A 24,863-nucleotide genomic window follows, 5' to 3' on the forward strand; every position below is an offset into this window, starting at 1 on the left:
CTCTCCTTTCTTCTCTCCTCTCTGCTCACCTCTCCCCAGCTCCAAGCCCATCCCAATCTCATTAGGCCTCCTCCGACCACTGCCCCCCCACCTCTCCTCCTCCCTCCCCCATCCATCTGTCTTCCCCGAAGCCCTCCTCTTTGTGTCCACCCATCTGTCACCACCAGCTCTGGGCCCACTCCCCCCCCCCACCACCGCCACACCCGCCCGGCCTCTCTCCCCTCAGGCTCAGCTCCCTCAGAGCACTCCCAGCCTCCTTCCCTCCTTTAGCCCATCAGGGATTGCCTACTTCCGCTTGCCCTTCACTCCTTTATTCCTTTTCCAGATACCCTCTTTCATCTCTGTTGTTCCTTTTTCCCCTCCAGTTTCTCTAACTCCTCCTCAGTTGATGGGGGGAGAGACAGGGGACTCCAGGGTCCTGGCCCCCAGCCCCTGAGCAGCCAGCCAGCCAGAGCCAGAGGCTGGTAATGTTTACCCACAGTTGCATCATCTCCTCAAGCCTCCTGAGATGCCCTCTCCGCTCCTGTCCCACGTCCTTCTGGTTGGGAACGGGGGCTCCAGCTGCCCTTCTCAACAACAGGAGTGTGCCAACCCCTCTGCCTTCTGATGTGGGACTCAGAAAGGAATCAAAATCTGACCTGAGGCCCACGTGGACCCTGACCTTCCAAGGCTCTCTGCTTCCCAAAGTCCCACCAACTCAGCAACTCCCACCACGCTTTTTTGAGGATGGGATGCTGAGTTTCAGGATGGCTTTTCTACCACATTATGCCACTACCCGCAGTCTACTGTCCTTGGGTTAGAGGGCAATCAGTGCACCCCCAGGCCTCCCTCTCCAGTGGGAGAACTTTCTAACTACCTTCAAAAGCTCATGAATTGGCCAACCCTTCAAGCCATCCCCTGCCCTGACGGGTTTAGGATGAAAGGCAGAAGGGAAGAGAGGCGGACTGTCAGAGCAGGGCGGGGCCTCAGACAGCAGCCTCGTCTGACTCCACTTTGTGCAAATGAGAACCACTGGGGCCCAGAGAGGGGAGTGCCCTTTCCAAAGTCACACAGAGCATTGGAGGCACTCCAGAAAATCTGGTCCTGAGCTCTTCCCACAACAAAATGAAGCTTCTCCTTACTGGCCCCACCCAAAGCCAACCCTCCATCCTCTGAACTCCGGTAGACCCTTTTTATAGCACTGATATTGCATGGAACATATGCTGCCTGGCCTGGTTATTTATCTTGTGTCATGTCCCATCCTGCCATCTAGACTCTGGATCCTAAGTCTCTAAGGGAAGGTGCCATATCTCATACCCTTTTACGATGCTGGGACAGAGTGCCTTGTGGGTAGTCAGGCTCAATAAATGTTTATTACCACTGTAGCTGCCAGTGCAGATATAAGAAATGTTCCAGTCTCTGCTCTAATATGCTGTGTAACCTTGAGCAAGCCACGTCATTCCTCTGGGCTACTGTTTCCCCCATCTATCAAATGAGTTAAGATCATACACACAATTTCTCAGGGCTTATCATATGGTCCCTGGAAGAAACAAAGTCCTCTTGAAAAAGGTGGGATCTTGGTACAGAACACCAGACTCTGGGTGAAAATATCTCCTCCCAGGATGTGCCTCTGGGATGTGGGAGACAGAAAAGAGTACACCCTTTACTCAGAGAAGCTGGGAAAGAGAAACCAGCTAATAGGAAAGCCTTCGGTGCTAGTCTCGAGGGACCACGTGTCACAAGAGGTAGAGACGGGACAGACTGGGTCCTGGAGCAGGGAGGTCTGTTACTCAACAGTCAGTCGACGTGGGCTGGGTGGAAGAGAAGGTGCCGTGAGAAGTAGCAGTGGGTAGGAGTAGGGAGGGAGGGAAGCCCTGTGGGCAAGGGAGGAGCTGGAAAATGACAAATTTCAGAAGGCGGCACAGAGGTAAGCAGGGCCTGGAGCAAGCAGGAAGAGGGAGGCTAACGACTTAAGTCTGTGGCCCTAAGATGCTGCTAGCCAATCGCATGCGGTCTCCAGGACACAGGAGGTGGCTGGGGAGGAGTTATAGACTGTGGTCTCAGAGAGAGGGCCCCAGTGGGTCATCTGGGGGTCTACTGCCCCTTCCATGGAGACTGGTCTCCTCAGGAGACATGTTTTTTGGTTTTGTAATTTCTTTTTTTGGGGGGGAGGGTGAGGTAGGGGTAGCATAGAAGGCGGAAGACAAACTGGTGCTGAAGATTCCTCCCTAGGAGGAGGAGACCGGAGGACAGAAAACCCTACATCCTGTACCCTTCTCTTGCCCACCCCATCCACTGATTCTGCCTAAACCTCTGCTTCCCTGTTCAGCCCTCTCAATGGTTCTCAGCCACTTCCCCGCTTCCAGAAGCTGCCAGCAGGATGAGGGAGCTTAGCGCTCTGTCCACTGGGAGACCTGTTGGCCGAGGGAGGCATGGAGTGGGCCCAGGCGATGGTGGCAGCTGTGCTCAACTCCCGCCAGCACAGTGCACAGCTTCTCCAGCTCAAACTGGGAGGGGTATGGTGGCGGGGAAGCAGCGGGGTATATTTCCACATCCCAGAACCCCAAACATGCCCCCTGAGGGAACTTGGAGAGAAACCTCGAGAAAAATCACCTCCCCTCAGCAGGATTTGAAAAGGTAGTCTAATCAGGAAACTAAGAGGAGTGCTTGGGACTCTGAAAAGGGCCAGTTCTTTTCCATCTCTGCTGTCTTCAGGCACGCTGGAGACAGGCCCTTGGCCAGCAGCAAGGGGAAAAGGCTGGCTTCAGGCGCCACTCCTACCGGTTCCCGTCCCCCCTCAGCTGACTCAGCCCCTGCCCGTCATCTAGCAGTTCTGCTATCCTCCAGAATTCTGCCTCTGTGAAGACCCAGGGAGTTAGAGTATCTCCAAAGAGCAGAGATTCTCTTTCTAGAAGGGTCCAAAACTACTCGTTTTGGCCTACAAAATGCCCACTGACAGCACAAACCTCTTAGCATGCCACCCAAGGGCCTTTGTGACCTGGCCCCAGCCTTTCTGCGGATCCTTACGGCTCGGGAACACCGAACAACCTACCATTCTCAAGCATGAGCCATGCCTTTTCTTGGCTCTGCGCTTCCACACCCGGTGAGCTCTAAATCACCACCCAAGCGCCTCCTCCTCTCTGCAGCCTTTCCAAATGCCACCCCCACTGCCCTGAACCCCTCCATGTGCTACCAGAGCACTCTGGAGAGGCTGCGATTTCTAGTTGTGAGTGTATGCTTCTCCCTTTAGCCCAAATGTGAGCTACTCAAGGGTCAAGGCTGCTGTATTCCCTTCATCTCTGGACCCCAGCCCGGGACTCAGATAAGGAAAGAAATGTCTGTCGAATACAAAGTGGGAAGAAACCGTGCTAACGTCGCTCTTGTAGAGGGAAACCAGGATTCCAGGGCTCCACAAGGAACCCGTCTGCCAGAACTTCCACTGTTTTTTGACAGAGTCTTACTACTCGGGCTCTCTGGGGACTCAGAAGAGAGCATGTGAGGTTACGGTTCCACGACTCCAATCTGGGATCACTGAACAAAGGGGCTCAGGAAGAGTAACAGGTAATGGTACAGGACATGTGGGAGAGTCTGTTTTAATGAGACTGGTTATTTATATATTTATATACACGTACACATACACACACAAAAGGAATAAAGAAAACAAAAATAGATATTACAGCTTAATAAAAATTACAACTGAGTGCTGTGGGCTGGAGGTGGGATACCCACCCAGCAGCACACCCACCCTGATGTGCCATCTAAGGGCCTTGAGACAGGACAGCAGGAGGGGGACAGGAGGCTCAGCCCACAGATGGCTCCCGTCCTCCTCAGGGCTTCCCTGCAGTTTGTTCCTGGCATTCACCCCTTCATGTCCTTCCTGCTCAGGAAGGGGGCGAGGGGCGGGGAGCAGAGGGAGGTGTAAGGTGGGACGGAACGAGAAGAGGGATCCTGAAGAAGGGAAAGTTAGCATAGGTAGCTCCGAGTCAAAACAGGAGCAAGAAGCTTCTATTTGTCATCCCAGGATTTGGCAGGGGTGAGGAAGAAGACACGGGGACGGGGAGATGGGAAGGGGAAGATGGGGGCGGCAGGTAACTTGTTTATCCCTCACTGTCTCTTTTGGGCAGTTCCACTTTATGTTAATGTCAGTCCGAGCCAGGCCCAGAGAGGTTCCAGTGACAAACTAGTGGTTTATGTCCCAGTGGGACAGATGACCTAGGAAGTGAACTGCAGAGCTGGCAGGAAAAGTTGGGGTCCTCTTCAGTAAGACACAGATCCTGGTTCCCGGGGAGCAATGAAAAGGACATCGGCTTTGGCATTGATGCAGTAGGTGACGACAAGAGAGAAGACGAGGACGCCGAAGCCCACCATCAGGGTGATAAACTGCAGAAGGAGGTGGGCAGGGAAGGAGAAAGGTGCTCTCAGAACTCAGTGTAGTTGTGGATAACTGCTTGGGGCTGGGAGCCAGGGCACTGGAATTCCAGAGCTGGCTCCAAGCACCAAGTACTGCGCAATCATAGGCAATGTCTCCCCAGTCTGGAGACTTAGTCTCCCCATTTGAAAAGAGGAGTAAAGTACCTCTGTCCTTGCTTCTGCCTTTTTTACTTAGATTTTAAGCATCCAGAAGGTAGGGCCCATGACTTTGATTCTCTTGTGGCCAATTACGTGACTGACTCACTTGTGACAGGTGCTCAATAAGTTATTAGATTGACTCGTCCTAGCGATGGCTGGTGGACATACCGGATGGGAGTGGAGCTGCGGAAGGGCTACATAGGGTCCACAGGGGAAGGCATATCTCTTTGGGTCTCCATGGAAACATATGTCCAGAATGAACACATACGCAAACTATCAGTGAAGACAAGCTTCCTAATGGCGCATGCTGGCTGACCAGGGACAGATTTGCAGCAGGTTTTTGTGGCAAATCTGGGGCAAATGGGAGATGGAAGGGGGTAAGAGACAAGAGGCAATAGAAAGAGGTCAAATAGACCTCTGCCACCTCCCCCACGCCCCACCCTCCCCAACCCGTGTCTCACCTCCAGCTCTTTGCTGGCTATCAGAAATATCCGGGCGCGGATGTCTTTCCAGCGGCTCTCAGTCCATGTAGAGTATTCAGTAGAGCCCCACTGCTTCAACTCGAAGGCAGGGGACAAGGCCCTGGCGAGTCGTGCCGTGGAACGCACACACCGGGGAAGCCGGTCTGTCTCGTTGGAATTCAAAGGGCCCTGAACCCAAGCGTACTCGTACAGCTGCACAGAAGACAGGCCACAGCAAACGGGCTGACAAGGATCCTCTCTCTCTCATTCCCTTTACCCTCTAGATGGTCCGTTTTTACCCAGGCTACTGCCTCTTCAATACTCAAGTTCAAAGGGCTGCATCCCTCCACCTCTCCATCCCAATCTCTTGGGTCCAATTGGGCCTAGGAGATCCACCAACTTTCCCAAGGGAAGGGGACCCTTGGGGCGCCTCCAATGTCCACTACTACTCACATCCTTGTTTTCAGTGGGGACTTTACTCGGATCCTGGCACTGCTCTCGGGTAAGGTCGATCACCTTGCCAGTCAAATTTGCCAAGGCATACTGTACAACATAAGTGGTGTTGGTGGGGCTGGAGACGGCGATGTAATGCTGAAGAGGCCCGTCACCTGACCGGAGACCACAAGGGAAGGGAGGATTTGATGGGTGGAAGGTGGGGTGCAGATGGGCAGGGATAGGAAGAGCCCAGGGATAGGCAGGAGCCAGAGAAGAGAAAGTTAAGAGAAAAGGATCCAACAAATATCAGGAGGAAGAAAGGAAAACAGGGGGGAAAGAAAACACGAAAAAGGAGAAAGGAAAGATTAAATCAAAATGATGACTTTTTCTCTGTCCCTTCCCTTCGTTAAGGGTCCCATCGCACACCAGGGGCTTACCCAAGTAGGACCTTAGGTCTGGCCTGAGGATAGACTGGAACCATGAGTTGTTGGCTCTAACCAGGAACCCATAGAGCAGGCGGGTAACCTAGGATTGGGACAGGGAGAAGAGAGATCCCTGTGACTTGAAGCCCAGGGAAAGAATTATTAGTGGAGATCCAGTCATGGGGTAGGAACCAGACTGGCCAGACACTGGGGTTGGGGAGACGGTGGCTGGTCACAGGACACAGATGAGGCTCACCCGAGAGCTCTCTGGGGCATCAGTGATCCTCACCTGCACATCCAGGGCTGCTGAATGCCAAGGTTTGGGAAACTAGGCAAGGGACCAGGATAAAGGATGGGGTAGCCTGCTGTGTAAACAGAGACAGAAAGGAGCCAGGGCCCACTTGCTCTTACCGTTTGGGGATCGGCCTGAATGGTGTGGCTGAAGTTCGTTCCTCCTGCGAGCTGGTACAGTGCACGTCCCAGCACTGTGGCCACACCTGCCAGAGCCTGTAGTAGGTGAGGAGGTGGCTGAATGGCCCAGGTTCTCTGACCTCCAACACTAACATGCCAGCCATCTGCACTGTGTTCCCCATGCTCCCAGCCAGCCCGGGTGGGTGCTACCTTGGCAGTGTCTGTCACGAAGTTCAGGTCCTCTTCAGGGCTCTGCCCTTCCGGGTAGGTCACATTAATGTTCTCAGCAGTGTCGTAAATGCTCTGGTAATAGCTGCCAGGAAAGCCAGCATGAGCCTTGGCTGCACTCAGTCAGGGCCCTGCCCTTTCCTCCCTCAACTGTCCCTTCTGCAGGAACTTGGGATCTCATTTTTCCTCATACAGGGAGGAGAGAAAAGAGAAAATCAGGATTCCATATTGAAGAAGGTGCAGAGAATGGCGAAGTAGGAGTGAGCGTGGGAGTGCTTAAATCCAAAGACTCGTCTGACCGACAAGATAGAAAAGGTAAATAAGATCACAAGCAGAACTGTTCCTTCCTGGGAGATCTTTAAACGTAAGAGACACTTCCGTGTCATTTGGGTCGGAGACACAGGAGGGTGGCTAAGACGACTCTCAGAGAACCCTGCCATATGCTATCAGAGCAATCATATGATTGTTTCAATGTACATTCATACTGAAGGTGGCTGGGAGTAGAGGGGGGACGAGTAGGTCTGTCCACAAGTATGTAACACCACACTGGGTCAAACCACCCTGATGCTCCTTGGGAAGCCCCAAGGAGACAGATCTTAGAAGAGAAGCTAAGAGGAGAGCACTCCCAGCCTCTACCACCGACTGCCTGCCCCCGACAGAATCAAGTCAGCCTCATGGCCAAGTCCAACATATGTTCAAATGATGAATCACCCCTCACCACAAAGTGATACAGAAGACAAGTTTGGAGAAGAGAGCTGACCCTATGTATCTGAACTGTCACCGCCCTAAATAAATGAGAAGGTGCTACTGGGTGGGGGGTGGAGAACCAGAGCTTATGCATTTTTACTCAGAAACTCACTTGGCCTGCTTTGAGAAGGGAAGGGAGGCTGGGGGCTTAGTAATCCAGCCTGAGTCAAGTCCCCTGTTACCCTAGGCCTCAAGTTAGGGGCAGTTTAGGGGTGCCTAGGACCAGGAGAGAGGTGACTACCAGGGCCTCACCCCTTATTGCTGGAGCCCCCTCAGCTGTAGGGACATTTTTATACCCACACTGAACCACGTACACTTACCACATGGCAAGAACATGTTACATTTCACAGAGTATGAGTACTGTCTGCGGCACCCTTGGGCGGGTCATAGAGAGCAGGGACAGCTCTCTGTGCTCCAGCCAAAGAACCCACATCATTCCGGCGCGCGTTTGAGATGATGCCCTCTGCTGGCAGCCCTGGGGAAACTCAGGCCCCTGGAGAGCTTCGCAGAGGTGGAACCACAAATGAGGAGGACTGTGCTAGGAAAGGGCTCAGGGTGAGGACTGTTTTCTAAGATGAAATGTCAAGTCAGACGAGGGGACCAGGTTAGATGTGAAAAAGACACTGAGCAAAGAACACAGATTGACCTGAGATTTTGGTGAGGGTCGTGTGGGGACAGGGGCGAGCAGTGATCTCCCTTGACACAGAGACATTTCTCTCTATGGACCTCTGGCTGCAGAACAGATTCTCTTCGGGAACAAAGAGGATGCAGGCTAGGTGACTCTTACTGGTTATGGAAGACAGCAGAGTGGTCAGCAAGAACAACGCCAGAGATGTTTCGAGCTCGAAGAAATCGCTGCAGAGAAGATGGCGGGAGAGGCTGGGACCGACTCAGCCTCCTGAGGACTACAGTAGGGACGTCAGCACCGCTCTTCTCCAGGATGGTCAGGAGCTCCTCCACCTGGGGGATGAGGGGCATTAGCTGATGGGATGCACTGGGGAGAGGAAGCAGGAAGAGGTCTCTCTTAGACCTGAAACACTCTCTACTTCAAGTCCCCAACCTGCTGAGCAGCCCTAAATTCTCCTACATCTAAATCCTTCAAGCCTTTTGGGATCAAGGCTCTCTGAATTTTCCTGCAGCTCCCACCATCCTGTTTAAGTTACGGCACAGAGAAGTAAGAGGCCTGTGGGTTCTTTTTTTTTTTCATATTTACAGGTAAACCCCACTGTCCTCAGGACACTGTCTTATCCTCAGCCAATGTTTTACTTATTATTTGCTGTGTAGAACTGGAGGAGCAAAAAATAATACAGAACAATGCTGAATGCCACACCAGTAGTCCACTCTGTAAGGGCTGTAAGAAGCCAGAGCAGGGATGACACTGAAGCTGGCATGGCAGGAAGACCTCAGGGAAAAAACAGACCTATTTTGAGGGAGGGAGGGTCTTGAACAAGGAGTGAGGAAAGTGGAGGACAGTTTAGGTAGGGAGTCTTACACAGCCAGGATGAGAACAGGCAGCCAGGACAGCTGGGTCCCTGGGGCAGCAGGAGAGAAAGGAGCCACTCACACCCTGTCCTTAATGGGCAGTGACAGTTCGCTAGGCACTGAATGATCAGAGAACCATCCATCCCAGGGAACCAGTGACAGGAGCTGAACTCACGGTTTTTCCCGGGGAGCTGTAACAGCTGGGGTGTTCACCCTTTGGCCAACGCCCAACCTAAGGTCCTGTTTCACAGGCCCTGGAGGCTGGTGCGGACAGGGCCAGGGCAAGAGGATGCCCATATTCTGAGCTGTTGAAACGGGAAGTGAGGGGAAGAGATACTCAGATTACCTGGTTCTGTACAGTTTCATTTTTCTGAGACATGGGGTCTGTGTGCATCCAAAGCTCTAGTGAATTTCTTAAGGCCACCTGGGGGGAAGATGAAGAAGCAACATTTATAATTAGTCTCCCATTCTGGCCCATATCGGGGAGAAAAGAGTGGGATCAGAAGACAAGGGAAGAGGTGGTGGCACCTGCAGTGGGAACAAGAGAACACCAGAGGTGAAGCTTTAGGAGATAGGAAGGAAGGGATGGAGGATACATGCTGCACACCTGTCCCAGCTCCACGAATGAGTCAATGTTCTCTAACTGCACAGGAAACTTGCCATTTTCCATATCGTAGACCATTCTTGAGCTGCCAATGTAGTCAAAAGTTTCCTGAGGGGTGGAGACGGGTGGGAAAGGGAACAGAGATTCCAAAGTGTTAGGGCAGCCTCAGTGCCTTGGGGCCAGATCATCAAAGCTGTAGGTACACACGTTACTGTCTGTGTCATCTCAACTGCTGGCCAGCTTAGTCACGTGACTCTGCCCTCCTCCCTACCCCAGCTCCCAGCTGTGGCTATGCCTCACACGTATGTGTCACAGGACTTCTCGAGCCCAGACGTGGGGAGAGCAGCCTAAGTGGAGGCCCAAGGCGAACATCAGCTGTTAAGTGTCTGCTTTTTGCTTCTCCCCCACCTCTGCCGACTGAGCCACGGCTGCTGTTCCTTTACCCTAGGGTCAGGCTGTGGTGGCAGTGGGGAGAGGCAGGAGCTTCAGGGCTCCTGGGTGGAGGTGGCAGGGAAAGGGACCAGAGAATGTAAAAGAATGTCTCAAATAGACCATATCCATGGGGGAGTGAGGGAGTTGGCAGTATACCAATTTCAGGTCAGGGTGCAAAGGCTTCCTACAGTGGGGGAATCTGAAAGGGAGGCACACATAGACACATCCAGAAGCTCTCTGCTGAATAACAATTAAGTCAAGTGCTGAGATCTTCCCCAAACAATTGCCACTCCCATCTTTACCACCCGCTCCTTCCCGGCCATCCCACCCCAGCCAAAGAGCCCTCACCCCTTGGAAGAAGACAAACATGACATTGCGGGGCAGGGTGGTCACATCGGGTGCCTTCTGCAGAGCTTCAGCTGCAGCCAGCTGAGTGACGAAGGAGGCAACGGCACTTTCAGCCCCTGGGGCCACATTCCAGAAAAAGGAACGACTGTCCAGCTGGGCACGGCAGACAAGGCAGGGGAGGTACACTTTGAAAATGGAAATTCGGGGCAGGCCCCAGTCCCCCTCCTGTTCTGGCCAAGAAAATATTCATGTCCTGCGGTGATGGCTAGAACCCCAGAGTCCCACAGCCCAGATCCCTCTCCGTCTGAGGCTCCCCGGTGTAGCAACTCAGACACCTGATATGCCCAAAACAGGCCTGCCTGCCCTTTCTGTGTCAGCCCTGCCCACCCTGATCAGGGGCCAACACTCACCCGGGTGGCAGCCACCACAACCTTGTCATCGGGCTCCAACGTCTCAGAGGTATTTACAGGCTTAAGCATGCTCCATACATTGTAGTCGGACAGGGGGTCACAGACAATTTCTGAGCAGGACACAGACAGTGAGAGATCAACAGGTAAGGGAGAAGGTAGCTACAGAGAAGGCCCGGAAGACCTCTCTGTAAGTCATTTTCTGTATCCACTCTTCCACGTTGGTTTCTCTGCCACCGTCCACTTCGGGGACAAGCTGCCTCGATTGTGTAGAACTGTTTCCACTTCTCCCACCCAGTGCTCCCTACCTGTGCCCACTCTGTCCCGATAGTGGTCTCGCCCACATTCCCTGGCCTGATCCCTCCTCCCCACCCCAGGGCACCCAGCTCGCCTCGTATCTGTCCTACCTGGGTTGATGCTGAAGGAGCTCTGGATGAAGCTGCGTCGCATGCAGGTGACGGTGCTGATGACGGCGTGCATGTGTGAAAAGAGCTGCATGGCGCACAGTGGGAAGGCCGGCGCTGAGCCGTTCTGACTCAGGTTGTGATCGCGGTAGCACTACAAGGGGAGACGAACCCTGATGAGGCAGCTAGCTGTGGAGTCCATCCCATACTTCCCAGAAGGAGGAGGGCCCAGCTCCATCCTTAAGCCACTCCCACATCTGTCCCTGAGCTATAGTTGTCCTGGTACAACCACAGGAGCTATAAGGTCAAAGAGCAAAACTCACCAAGAGGTGCCAAGGGGCACAGAGTCAATGACTTAGTTGGGGCAGATGAAATTACCCTATACCAAATGGCCTGCCCCAATTTGGAGCTTCAGTCACTGCTCCTAATGTGATTTGCTGTAAAGAGCACTAAACTGGCAGATGAAAAATGAAATTTAAGACAGCTGCACATCAACTCACCATGTAACTTTGGACAAAGCTCTTAACTGCTCTATGTATCAAAATTAGAGAACATTAGATTAGAATTACAGAACATTAGAGCTAAAAAGAATTTCAGAAATTACTGAATTGAATCTCTCAATTTCTAGTCCAATGTTCTTTCTTACCACACTAAGGGTTCTTAATCAGGGTTCTATACCTTATCTCATATTAAATATTCTTTATGTTTTCTTCCAGTCTAAAAGCCTTTAATGCTATAATTTCAGGAAGGAGAGAGACAGGGGACTGTGAGAAAAATAAACCTCTTGGCTCTTCCTGGGGCAACTGTCTTTCAGAGGGTGTACTAGTAGAATGAGACTCCCTCTAAACAGGAGAAGAGCCTAAAAAATAATTCTCTTTCTAAGTGGAATTGCCAGGAGCTGGCAGAGTTATTACCTGCTTAATGACATTGGTTTCATTTTCATCTTCAAGAAGGAAGATGGGGAAACTGAAGTCTTCATAAGCCAAGCCATCGCCCAGCGAATTCCATGCTATCTCTCTGCAGTGAGCAAACTCTGGCCCATAGGAGTTGGAGTAAACACCTGAAAGGGAGGACAGGGGATAGGATGTTGGGACACCAAGCACTCAGGGACCAGGTAAGGAAGGAGGGCTAGGATATCATAGGATTGGGACTAGGAGTTCTGAAGGAGGGGGTGACTACTCAAAGAAGCAAGTATCAACCTATCACCACCTACAGTAAAACAGACACTGGTATCAGGGAGCCCTAAGCTGGGCAATTAGGGATCTGAGCATGTGACAAAAAGGGAGGATGGAAGGTAAGCAGAAGAAAGGGGAGCAGGAGAGAGAAGGGATGAGTGGTAAAGACAAAGAAACGAATCTCCTGTCTGGGAGTCAGTTGCTCACACTATACACAGACAGATGCAAACCTCTTCCCAAGCCCTCCAAGATGTGAGAATGAAGCAACAATGAGCTTTGGGTGACAGCAGGCTCCCCTGATCCCTTGGGGCTCTTACCAAACCCATCATTGGGACACTGCACACTAGGAGAGAAGCCTGAGGCAGGACTGGGCTTGGCTAAAGACACTGCAAGACCAGCAATTCGGCTGGTTCTCCCCTTCAGCTTCTGCATCAGATTCCTGGAATAGGGTGACAATGCCATGAACGAAGGCAGGGAGGTTATCAGGCAGCCCGACATCCTGCCCCCTAGGATGGAAACAAATGGGGAGTTAGGGGAATCAACACTGTCGACTCATTTCTTGTCTTTTCCATCTCTTAGCTTCTGAGTGAGAACCATGACCTGATCTGAACTCAGGGCTTAATCTCATCTACCCTGTTTCTGTGCACCCCTTCTTCCTCCCTGGGGTCCTTATTCAACTAGAGCTCTACTTACAAGGTCACCGAGACGATTCCTTTTAATGGCCCATCTTTTCTTCGGAGGATCACTCCACCCCCTGCCCTGATCGGACCAGGGCAGCCAAGGGAAGTTTTCACTCACAAGTGTGAGGATTGTTCACTGACTCTTCCCCTCTCTGGATGCATTTCCTCAGCAGGAACACAGAGTTCTTACCTGGTAAAGAGCGTGCCCTCCAGCAGAACCACATAAGGGGGGTTAGGGCCATCGGTCAACACCCACTGTAGGTCTTCTTCCTTCTGTACTACGTGGATAACCCCTGTGTCCCCACTAACGGAAGCTGCCGGAACAGAATGGGTCAAATTAAAGCACCCACAGCTGACCATTCTGACTTTGCTTCACTGACTCTGCAGATCATTTATCCCCCCAACAAAATGTCATAAGACATTGCGTTAATGCAGCCAACTCTGGACTGGAACTGAATGGCTGAATTGCCCTGGCTCCGTGTGAAGGCTACTAGGAGGGAATGGAGGACAAAAGAGGCCTGAAGTCTACTCATTAGAGGCCTTGTTTGTTAAACGTCAGAAAGGCTCTATGATCTTCATTTTCTTGCCCTCTTCCCTCAACCTCATTTAGCCATATATACAAGATTCTGTAACAGCAGACACCGAAGTCTTTACACATGCATTTTCTCCATGAAATGGCAGGCTCTAGATCTCAAGCTTAGAGTTCTAGCACTGAATCTTCCTTTGTGAAAACATATGTGTAGATTTCCTTGGCCTCATAGCCTCCTTGGATCTCCATTCCTTTGCCCTATTTGGAAATGACTTTACTTGCTTTTGGCCAGTTTTGGGAAAGGTTAATCAAGAAGTTCAAGGAGTTCTGTAGAATAGTTTCCCAAATGATGGGCCTTGAATAGATTAGGTGAGCTAATATCGAGTCCTCTCATTTCTGGGGACCGAGGGTTTCCAAAAACCCTACCCTGGTCACCCCAGGCCAGGAGCAGACTCATCCATTACCCCAGGATGCTCTACAAATAACATTTTCTTTTATTTTAAATATTTGTTTATTTGGTTGCACCTGGTCTCAGTTGTGGCAGACAGGCTCGTTAGTTGCGGCATGCACGTGGGATCTAGTTCCCTGACCAGGAATCGAACCTGGGCCCCGTGCATTGGGAGCTCAGAGTCTTAACCACTGCACCACCAGGGAAGTCCCAAATAACATTTTCTATATGTTTCTTGACAAAGACTGGAAAGCACCACTCGAGGATGGACGATCCAGTCCAGAATGCCTTGAGTTCTATGTAGCAATACCCCTCAAGTCCCTAGTGATCCATGTAGAGACATCCTAGGGTCTCCCCACAAGTTTTCTCCCCACTCAAAACTGGATGAGTTATTCATAAATTGTTTTAGAGCAGTATTTCTCAACCCTGGCTACATATCAGAATCACTTTGGAGTTTTAAAAAATAGAGATGCTTGTGCTTTACCTCAGATCTACTCAATTTAAATCTCTAAAGGTGAGACCCAAGCATGTGTATTTTCAAAACACGTCACATGGTCCTTTATTAGGCATGAGAATTATGGCTCTAAACCAAGACACTGGAATACTTGTAAATTGCAAGAGACAAAAACCACAGGTACTTTTCAGACTGCCAGCCACATAGAATTTTTCTCCCACGGGCTCTGGTAAAATCTAGATATAGAAGCAGGTCCCCAACATTCAACTAAGTCATATATAGCAAATCCTTCATAAGTTCATGTTGATAGTGATAAAACATAGAGGAAAATCAGAATCTGGAATAACTTTGGTAAAGATTTAGCTACCAAATGGCAGTTCTAAGTAAAACAATAGACAACAGTGTGTGCCACAGCATTTAAAACACAAGAAAAGGAAAAGCTCATCTGGCAGATAAAAAATACGTAACTTCAGCTCCAAGGAGGACAGGAAGAAGACAAGCTATAACACAGGCCTGAAAAAACCTGGATTGGACACTGGGTTCCCATTGGTGACTGTGTAGTCTTAAATAACTTGCTTACTTTCTCTGGTCCTTCAATGAGGAGGAGGTTTTCCACACCTATTCATCTCATACTGTAGGAAAAGAGTGAAAAAGGAAAGAGAGGAAGGAAAAGTAAAGAAAGCTACAGATAGCCCTTTCTGAGCACTTTTAAAAGAGTCCCATTGAAACAGAGCATCAGAATCAGAAAATCAAATCTAGGTCTTTCTCTCCAAATTTAAGTGGGTGTATCTTGCTCAGGATGGACAGATATTAAGTAAGACTTAGAAATAAGTATGTTGAAAAGGAAACAAGAAGATCTTAACGAGGAAGTGGCCAGAGTCCAGCCCCACCCCTTTCGTCTCCGTACTGGCACCAGGCTTTATGTCTAGAGGCTACTGCTTTGCTTCCCACAGGGCTGCTCTAAGAACATGCAACAGAATGACTCATTCCCAAAGCGGGTATCTTAGAGCTCAGCTTCAGGAGGATGGGGGCCTAGCCTTTTGCACTAGAGTGGGGTTCCAGCAAGACCAGCAGTCTGATCTCAGCCCACACTGGACCTGGCTCCCTTCTACTCACCAATCTAGTTTAAGAACAAAGTCCAGGGACCTCCCTGGGCGTCCAGTGGTGAAGAATCCACCTTCCAATGCAGGGGACGCGGGGTCGATCCCTGGTCAGGGAACTAAGATCCCACATGCCGCGGGGTAACTAAGCCCGTGCGCCGCAACTACTGAGCTCACACACCTCAACAAGAGAGCCCGCGTGCCTCAAACTACTGAGCCCATGTGCTCTGGAGCCCACGCGCCACAACCACAGAGCCCACGTGCCTTGGAGGTTGCACGCCACAACCAGAGAAGAGAAAACCTGCAGGCCACAACTAGAGAGAAGCCTGTGCGCCACAACAAAGACCTGACGTGGCCAAAAAAATTAATAAAATACATAAATAAAATAAATATTAAAAACCAAAACAAAACAAGGTCCAACAAAAATTTAATTTGGGACTGTTTGGAACCAGTTAACCTACTCCCAGTATTTCCTGTAGTAAGGATATGGACAATTAATGTAGAGTATAGCTAGGGGAAGGATGGCTAGAAAACTAGTAATTGCCACCTTGAGCAAGTCCTTCACTTTCCACTGTCTAGTTTTCTCCAACCAAACTGGAAGGTTTCAGACAATCACACAGTCCTGCTGAGACTGCACTCAGCATCATCAATAAACACCTATTAAAGGCAGTCTTTCAGCTTTGTGCACTTATACTCTAACCATTTTAACAGGAGTAAATAAATTCGGAGGTAACCAATTTGATGACGAAGAAGTCAAGATCTGACTCTAAGCTTCCTGCCTCCCTGCAAAACTACATTCTGACAAAGCTACTATCCACAGAACAAAATCTGAATATAACAGGTTAAGCAGCAAAGGAACTAGGGATTCAGCCTTCAGCTTACAACTTTTTTCCCTCTCATAGTTTTATAACCATACCACGTTGACAGGGTAGCCTGTTTTGGAACACATTTACAAAACATAAAGACAAATCTAAATCCTTTACTATTTCCTTTTGTAACTATTTGGTTTCTCAATGCCTTCTTCTTCAAAGAGTTCACCGCCTTAAGGAAGCCCATTTTGGTTCCAAAAAGAGCATTCAGAGTGCAGGTGATGAGTGGACTTCATAGAATAAGAGGCTTTTACTCCTTAGAAGAGACTATAACTTTCTACCTAACCAACTGGGTGGTTAAGAGTCCTGGTTTAGAACTTAGACCACTGGGGCTCAAAGCCAAGCTTCATCACTTAATAGCAGAATGATCTTGGAAAAGTTACTCAACTTCACTAAGTCTCAGTTTCATCATTTGTAAAATGGGGGTAATAACAGGATCTACTTATGGGGTTGCTGTGATGGTTAAATGAGATGTACATGTAAGAACCTTGTATGTAGCATTTCCTAAATGTTTGCTCTTATTAATTATCTCACCTGGTTTGACAAATGGTTCTCTATCACCTACTACCCACACCACCTAATTTGTGTGCTACGACTCCCAAGCAGGACATGGATTATTATACCTAGGGCACAGACTGAAATATCAATGGCCACGAACACAAATCCCAACCTCAACTCACACTGGCAGCCAATCTGATGAGTAGCATTGAGCAGACGGACACAGGGAGCTGTTTTATTTAAGGGGATGTAGATCTTCTTCTCCACTGAGTTTCCTTCGCACAAACCTGATCAGAAGATAAAAAGTGTAAGAAGAAATTGAGAGACACTGGTACTAGCCTCTATCATATCACAAATTTGTTGTATGGCTTGAGCATATCATACTTTCTAAAATGGGACTAATGTCTATTCTTCTCACCTCTTGGGCACATTATTGAACCAAAAAATGCACCCAGCTATGTACCACAGAGAGTTACTACACATCATAAAGCAACTGACATTGAAGCTAAAAGACAAAAAACTTGATTTGTCAAAGGAACGGTATTTAACCTCAGGTGTACCTGCTTCTGGTTGCATGGACAACCACACTTCTGCTTTTCTTTTCTGTATGTACATGACTAATTAGTTAATAAATGTGTGCCAGTCTAAGAATATAGATCACAACAGCAACAAAATCTTCTTGAGACATTTTTCCAGGGGTCTGAACAGAACTGGGAGAAAACTTATGCCAAACACGCTGTCAGTTAATCTAACGTCAGTAAGTCATTTGTGTGTGCCCACAGTGTGAGGCAGATAGTTTCTCCTTTGGGGATTTTTAAAACAAACAATCTCAATTTGGGGGAAGGTATCGTCGTCGTGGTTATAAACAGGCATATTTGTATTTTAGGGCTTGACCAACTAGAAAGCCATATACCAGAAAATAAATGGGTGTAAGCAAACACCTGTGCACATTATAAATGGCTAAAGTTTCTTGAATCATTATTTCACGGCATAGACAGTTAAGAGAACTAATATCTTACCTTAGTTTCACTTTATTGATGGGACAAACAGGTGAAGGACAGGGACGCGCGGGTTTACGGTGGAATAACAGAGAAAGAAATAAGGCATTTACCTTCCTAAGCGCCGCAATGCACCCACAGAACCAAGCGCTTTGATCTTAAAAGTCTAAACGCACTGGGAAGAAAGCTGAACGCTAACTAACACCTGTCCTTTCTGATTGTGCGTGGGGTGGCTGGGGCCGTGGGGGAAACGAGATACTCGGACAAAGTAGGAGAAAGTGGGGCTGGAAGTCCAGGAAGAGGCCTGGAGGAGGAAATTGGTCTACACGACGTGCCGCGAGGGAGAAGGGACCTTCAGGTCCAGGCAAAGGGGGAACTTCTGTCGTGGGAACGAAAGAGAAAGAGGATTTACAGGGTGGGGGGACGGAGGGGCTGCGGGGACCAGAAGGGAGACGGCAGCGCTCGGGCCAGCCAGATCCGGAGGATTCTTCTTACAAACTGGAGCTCACGGGCGGGGTAGGTCTCACCTGCCAGTAGGACGCAGAAAGACACAAGGCGAAGGAGACTCCGACTCCCCAGGTCGTCCACATAGACGCCCCCATCCGTGGCCATCTTGCGTCTCGGTTGAGCGGAAGCCTTGGTTCCCTCCTTGTCCGGCAGTGGCCTCTCTAGGCCAACAATGGCGCCGTCTCTGTGGCCCGGAGCTCCTGGGACCGGAAGTTCGTGTCTGGGGAACTTCCGGGAGTCGCGGCTGAGGGACGCTGACGTGGAGGCAAAGGACAGCAGGGAGAGTCAGGGCTCGGATTAACAGGTCGAAGCCGGAGATCTGAAGGATGCTAACCAAATTCGAGACCAAGAGTGCGCGGGTCAAAGGTAATGGAGATTAAAAGGGGGAGAACGGAGGCTGGTTGTCAGGGGCGGCGCTGTCACCGGGGAAGAGAGAGAAGGTAGACTTAACGGGCTGAATTGGGCCCACCGTGCGAACCAGAGGAAGATGGGACAGAGGGAGGTTAGGCCTGGCGGACGGTTCACCTGCAGTCCTGTCTCCTTTGGCGTGCCCTCGGGATTTGATTTTCCTGTAGTGGTTAACGAATCGCAGGAGGTTCCTTAGCTTCACTCCTCCTTCCCTCCTCTCCTGGGGCCTGTGCCGCGACTTTATTCTGCTCCCAAGGCCCTATGACCTGTTGGTTTTTTGATGACTGTGTTGTAGAGAGTGGCCCTGGGGATCGAGTCTCGACCTCTGCTATTCGTGTCCAACTCTAGGTTTTTCGGAGACGAGCACTGGCTACCTCTCTTAAGGAGGCCTTGGGCTCCACCATATCAACATCCAGTGCCTCCATTGGGCTCCATTGCCTACCTGGAAACAGGACATTGTTAAGTCTTAGTTTGCACAGGTTGCCGGATAAAGTAGAGGATGCCTAATTGGATTTGAATTTCAGATAAAAAGGGAATAACTTTTTAGTATTGTTCACTTTTTATCTGAAATTCAAATATAACTGGGCATCTTTATTTTTATTTCATGAATATGACAACTCTAAAACTTGTGCATCAGTGGTTGGAGGTGGAGGACAAACAACTGAAATTGCAATAGTAGTCTCTTAGAATGTTAGAATGAGAAAGGCAGAGACTTGGGGAAAAGATTTGTATCTTGAATATTTAGTAATATAAAATAAAAAAATTTTTAAATGTGGCATCGCAAAGTGGTTAGAAATCTGCTGTTTGGAGTCAGGTGGGCTTGCTTTGGAATCCTGAAACATTCGGTAACGAACTGCACGACCTTGGGCAACGTAACATTTCTAAATCTATTTCCTCATCTGTAATATGTGAATAATTAACATTCTTTTATAGAGAGAATTAAAATGAGAAACTATATGAAAGGTGACTGGCGTAGACTCAATAGCTCAGAAACTGGATGCCATTATTAATGTAAGAATAGATTCTGAGCAAATTCTAAGTCTCTTGGGAATCTTGGTTATGAAGAAGAGTACCATTAAGAATTCCTGGATGGTTAAAATGGGTCTTTATAATCCTTGAGTTTTCTCTTCTGCTCCTAATTTCTTATTGGGCAGTAGGGAAGGAAAGTCGGGGGGGGGATATCAAAATATTTGAGAGTAAATATCCATTAATGAGTGTTCCTGTATATAACGGGGGGGGGGCAGGGGAAATGAACAACCTAATGGAAAGTTTAGAAGAAGAAATAAAAATGTTCAATAAATAAATGAAAATACTCTTTATCTCACTAATAATGAAAGAAGTGGTCTTAGATTAGTAAAGCAAGCAAAACAACAAATAGGTGATAACATCCCATGTTGACCAATGTGTGCAAAATGGGTACCTTCAGAAACTTGGTGAGACTGTATGTTGATACAGTCTTTTTGCAATCAGATAGTATCTACCAAAATGTTAAATGCACATACCCTATTCCTGAACAATCTCATTTCCAGTCTTTAGCCTAAATCAGTAATAATGCAAATAGGCTAGATTATGTGTGGAAGCATCTTCATTAGGTCCTATTTTCTGGTAGATAAAAGTTAGTAGAAAAAGCTTAAATGCCCATGAGTAGAATAATTTTAAAATGTGGTGCATTTATACCTTGCAGTTGTTAAAAAGAATGAGTCTATATTTATATGTACTTAAATGTAATGAGATCCATTGTATATAGTTAAGTGAGGAAAGAAGTTTGCAGAACATTATAATGTTATCTCCATTTTCATAAAATGATATGGATTGCATTAAAAACCTGAAAGACTACAGTCCAAACTGTTAGCAGTTGTTACTTCTGTGGACTTCCATTTCCAGTCATGATGGAGTAAGAGAGACCAGATTTATCTTCCCACCTTAAATACCTGCATAACTGAATAAAATGTGTGAAACAAAGGTTTTCAGACATTGGACAACAAGCAGTGCAAGAGTGATTCTTGAGAGAAGGGAAATAAACAAGATGAGTCCTATGATTGTTTTAGCTTACTACCTGGGGAGAGTTTCCAGGCTGCAGTACAGGGAGGGGGGAAGAGCCCCGTGGTCTCACTGAGGAGACAGAGTTTAGAGTTCAGGGAAGTCAAGACAACTAGAAGTTGCTGGGCAAAATACCAGAGAAGAGGGAGCTGCACAGAGAACCCTAGAGTTCTGCAGGGGATCCTGTCAGGCCTTTGAGTTCTAATCTGCACATGCATGTGAAGAAATGACCCAAAGCCTGGGAAAGAACCACTAGAGAGGAGAAGGCAGAACAATCCCATATTGAGCTCACATACTGGCCAATATAGACCTCCTGATACTATAGGGCATGATATAGAGATTTCAAATGGGTATTGCTTTAATAATGGTGCCAAATTAGACCTAAGCTAAAGGCTGCTGTGGACCCATCCTAACGAAGCTTAAAAAGCAAGCCTCAAAAGGATCAACTAATTCCAAGTAACTGCATCCTAAACCAAAGCCCAACAGTATCTAAAGAAATATAAGAAAAAATCCAGCACATTAATACCATAAAATTCACAATGTGTGGCATCCAATCAATGAATGTATGAACCTAGGATCAACCTAGCTGTCCTGTTTTCTTATCATAGTTGGCAGGAGGTGACATCGTGGGGCTTATTTAGCTGATTGGATCATTGTCTGTTTTTTTTCCCCCCAGGACTCAGTTTTCACCCCAAAAGACCCTGGATCCTGACCAGTTTACACAATGGGGTCATTCAGTTATGGGACTATCGGATGTGCACCCTCATTGATAAGTTTGATGAACATGATGGTAAGATAACAGTTTCTAGGAGGAAGCTAAAAGAGATGTAAATATTTATTGTCTTCTGAAGTAGTTTCAACTTTCTTCAGGATTATAGAGCATGGGAGGGATAAAACTAGGAAATTCTGAATAAGAATCACCTTAGAGACTAGGAAGCATAACTCTCTTTAACGTGTATTGCCTGTCTTCTTCCCCAGGTCCAGTACGAGGCATTGACTTCCATAAGCAGCAGCCACTGTTTGTCTCTGGAGGAGATGACTATAAGATTAAGGTATAGAGGGTCTGTCATGACTGGGAGTAAAATACAGGCCATGTGAAGTTTGGGAATTACGGAAGGGACTAAAAATCCAGACATCTCATTCATACAGAGCTCAGGCTTTTGACATTATCCAGAGCACTTATCCAGCAGACATTTATTGAATGCTTACTGTGTAGCAGGCACTGTTTTATATTTTTGGAATTCAAAAATAAATAAGAAATGGTTTCTGCTCTCAAGAAGCTTTTATTCTAATGGAGGAGTTAAATATATACCCAAATAATAGCATGTACAGTTTAGTGAGTAATACAATAGAGAGATAACCAAAGTGAAATAGGGAAGGGCAATCTAGGTACAAAGACAAAAAGGTATGACATAGCTGGATACATTTGAGAAACTATAATTAGTTTTGTGTGGATAAAATCTGGACAAAAGGTGAGAGAAGGAGCAGAAGATGAGAAGGGCCAGATTATGGAGTACCTCTTTGTAGTGATCAGAAGTTTAGATGTTATCATACAAATAACAATGAGTCATTAAAGGCGTTTAAGTAGAGGAGTGACATCAGATTCATATTTTTTTGAAAAGGTTACTTGAGTGGCAGTATAGAGAAAAGATTGGATGCATTGGGCAAGACTGGAGGCAGATACTAGTTAGGAGACTCTTATAAAAGTGCATGTGGGAAATGAGCAGAGCATGAGCTTAGGCAGTAACATTAAAAATGGAGAGGAGATGGGGGACTTCCCTGGTGGCACAGTGGTTAAAACTCCACGTTCCCAATGCAGGGGGCCTGGGTTCCATCTCTGGTCAGGGAACTAGATCCCACATGCATGCCACAACTAAGGAGCCGGTTAGCCGCAACTAAGGAGCCTGTGAGCTGCAACTAAGGAGCCCATGAGCTGCAACTAAGGAGCCCGCCAGTCGCAACTAAGGAGCCCACGTGCCGCAACTAAGACATGGCACAACCAAATAAATAAATAAATAAATAGGACTTCCCGGGTGGTGCAGTGGTTAAGAATCCTCCTGCCAATGCAGGGGACACGGGTTTGAGCCCTGGTCTGGGAAGATCCCACATGCCGGGGAGTGGCTAAGCACATGTGCCACAACTACTGAGCCTGCGCTCTAGAGCCCACGAGCCACAACTACTGAGCCCACGTGCCTAGAGCCTGTGCTCCACAACAAGAGAAGCCACTGCAATGAGAAGCCCACGCACTGCAACGAAGAGTAGCCCCCACTCACCGCAACTAGAGGAAACCCACGCGCAGCAATGAAGACCCAACGCAGCCATAAATAAATAAATGAATAAACAAACAAACAAATAAATGGGAGAGGAGATGGATGTATCTAACTAAACCAGAAAAATTTACTTCATGAAAAAAATAGTCTTCAGAAGCTACCTCAGGGAGTTATAAATTATACAGTAGAACTTAAGTGACAGGCGTGAAAAGTGACAGCTGCCTGTAGAGAAAAGAGGCATTAGAATTATAGGAAGGACAGTTCTTTCTGGTTTCTAGGTTTTAGGCACTGATCCTGGGGGCAGTTAGTGGAAGCTCAAATCACCTGATAGGCCACAAAAGCTCCTAAGAATATTACTTCCTTGTAATATTTCTAGTAAAGTGATGACCATTAAGTATTAAGGATGGTTAACTTGGGTTCCATATGATCTGTTTAAGAAAAAGACTGAGTGACATTGAAGAAAAAAATTTTTTTCCCCAAATCATTAAATTTTTGAAAAGGCGTTATCTTTCATTTGTACGCAATATCCAGATCAGTAGAGCAAATCAGTGGAGACAGAAAGTTGATTAATGGTTGTCTGGAGTTTGGTGGGGTGTTGGGAGAAAATGAGGACTACTAATGGGTATAGTTTTCTTTTGGGGGTGATGAAATATTCTAAAATTGATTGTGCTGATAGTTGAACAACTATGAATGTATTAAAAAAACACTGAATTCTATACTTTCAATGTGTGAATTAGATGGGATTTGAATTATATCTTAAAGCTGTTACTAAATAAAGGAATTAGCTAGCTATTGGGTGTATACTGCTATTATGCTGTGGTTTAAATTTATATTTCTCTAATGAAAGTGGGGTTATCTCGAAAAGTCACGTTTATGGACCATGATATTGTTTGCTATACCCAGATAAATGTAATATTAGTATAATCCTGATTTACAAAGAGTAAGACAGGAATTCCAAACAGCCAAGGTCTAAAAACCCTATAGGTCTTTCAGAATTCATACTGCTGGAATTTGATAGAGGACTATAAAGGAGTCAAGACAATTTGAAGGTAGAAATATGAAAGTTTAAAATTTGAACTCTATAAGAGGAAAAAAAGCTAGTTACAGAATAGTATTTATGGTATGATCTAATTTTTGTGTGAAACTCAAACTCCACTGTGTACATGTATAGTTATTTATAGATGACTCAACAGATGAAGGTGAAGGTATTGGAATATTTTCACTTTTCATGTTATTTACCTTTTCTCATTTCTGCTGCACATACCTTTTGAGCATGTACTAAGTGTTAGCTGCTATGTTAGGTGCTAGGGGTATAGTGTTGAGCATGATGGACAAGGACCCCACCTTTAGGGAGCTTACATTCTTTTTTGGACAATCAGGGTTATTCAAATTTGTTACAGGAAATAGGATTACCTTTTGTGATTTATGAAAGAAAATTTAACAGTTTTTAAGTAAAAATAGGAAAGAATAGTAACAAGCTGGCCTAGATAGATTATAAACAAGCGTTAAATGTTATAGAAGAAAAAAAAGGCGTCTGACCTCTTATTTTTACATATTTGGGAGTTTTTCTGGATGGGAAGTGTGAGCTGTCGTACACTTATGGTCCTGGTTTCAGCGTCTTCCTCAATTGTGTCTGTTGATGCCTGATACTTTGGTAGTTGGCTTAATTTCTTATCTGAATATGATGTTTTTCTGCTTAGCTCAGCCTAACTGAGCAATGCAGTATTTTCCATAGTGATGAGTTAAAATATGTTTGCATGATAGATGAGTACAGACCATGAATGTATGGTCATCATTTGCCATCAAGTTAGGAGTCTAACAAAAGATGATGCTATATATTATATCATTGTTTCCTTTGCAGTCATATCCATCCTACTTTTTTTTATCCTGAGCTAACGTGATAGGTAAGCACTAAGTAAGGGATCTGTATTCAAGCTAAAAACACAATAATGCAGTAG

General features: G+C 47.3%; 2 protein-coding genes across 5 annotated transcripts in view; one reads left to right on the forward strand and one right to left on the reverse strand.

Annotated features, from left to right (window-relative positions):
• Nucleotides 1–4,091: 4,091 nt before the first annotated feature.
• NCSTN (nicastrin) lies at nt 4,092–18,372 on the reverse strand. 4 transcript variants are annotated; one of them, XM_007129636.4, is made up of 17 exons: nt 18,208–18,372; nt 16,865–16,969; nt 12,975–13,098; nt 12,422–12,543; nt 11,844–11,989; nt 10,933–11,083; nt 10,529–10,638; nt 10,119–10,343; nt 9,342–9,446; nt 9,081–9,158; nt 8,040–8,212; nt 6,488–6,590; nt 6,278–6,373; nt 5,882–5,969; nt 5,463–5,617; nt 5,010–5,222; nt 4,092–4,359 (listed from the first exon to the last, which is right to left on the reverse strand). In XM_007129636.4, the coding sequence occupies exons 1-17, from the start codon at nt 18,290–18,292 to the stop codon at nt 4,237–4,239; spliced, it is 2,202 nt and encodes a 733-aa protein (XP_007129698.1). In that variant the 5' UTR covers nt 18,293–18,372; the 3' UTR covers nt 4,092–4,236. The 4 variants fall into 4 exon arrangements, with proteins under 4 accessions (XP_007129698.1, XP_007129699.1, XP_028344538.1 ...); XM_007129637.4 differs by having other exon boundaries at nt 10,119–10,271; nt 18,208–18,370; XM_028488737.2 differs by lacking the exon at nt 18,208–18,372 and adding an exon at nt 14,796–14,847 and having other exon boundaries at nt 12,422–12,610; nt 16,865–16,879.
• Nucleotides 18,373–18,413: 41 nt separating this feature from the next.
• COPA (COPI coat complex subunit alpha) overlaps nt 18,414–24,863 on the forward strand; it is a 53,836-nt gene continuing 47,386 nt past the window's right edge. The window contains exons 1-3 of the mRNA XM_007129634.4: nt 18,414–18,553; nt 21,312–21,425; nt 21,614–21,687. Coding sequence (XP_007129696.1) covers nt 18,514–18,553; nt 21,312–21,425; nt 21,614–21,687 — 228 coding nt within the window. The 5' untranslated portion in view covers nt 18,414–18,513. The remainder of the gene's footprint in view (nt 18,554–21,311; nt 21,426–21,613; nt 21,688–24,863) is intronic.

The sequence above is a fragment of the Physeter macrocephalus genome, chromosome 4, assembly GCF_002837175.3.
Source record: "Physeter macrocephalus isolate SW-GA chromosome 4, ASM283717v5, whole genome shotgun sequence".
In the NCBI taxonomy this organism is placed as follows: Eukaryota; Metazoa; Chordata; class Mammalia; order Artiodactyla; family Physeteridae; genus Physeter; species Physeter macrocephalus.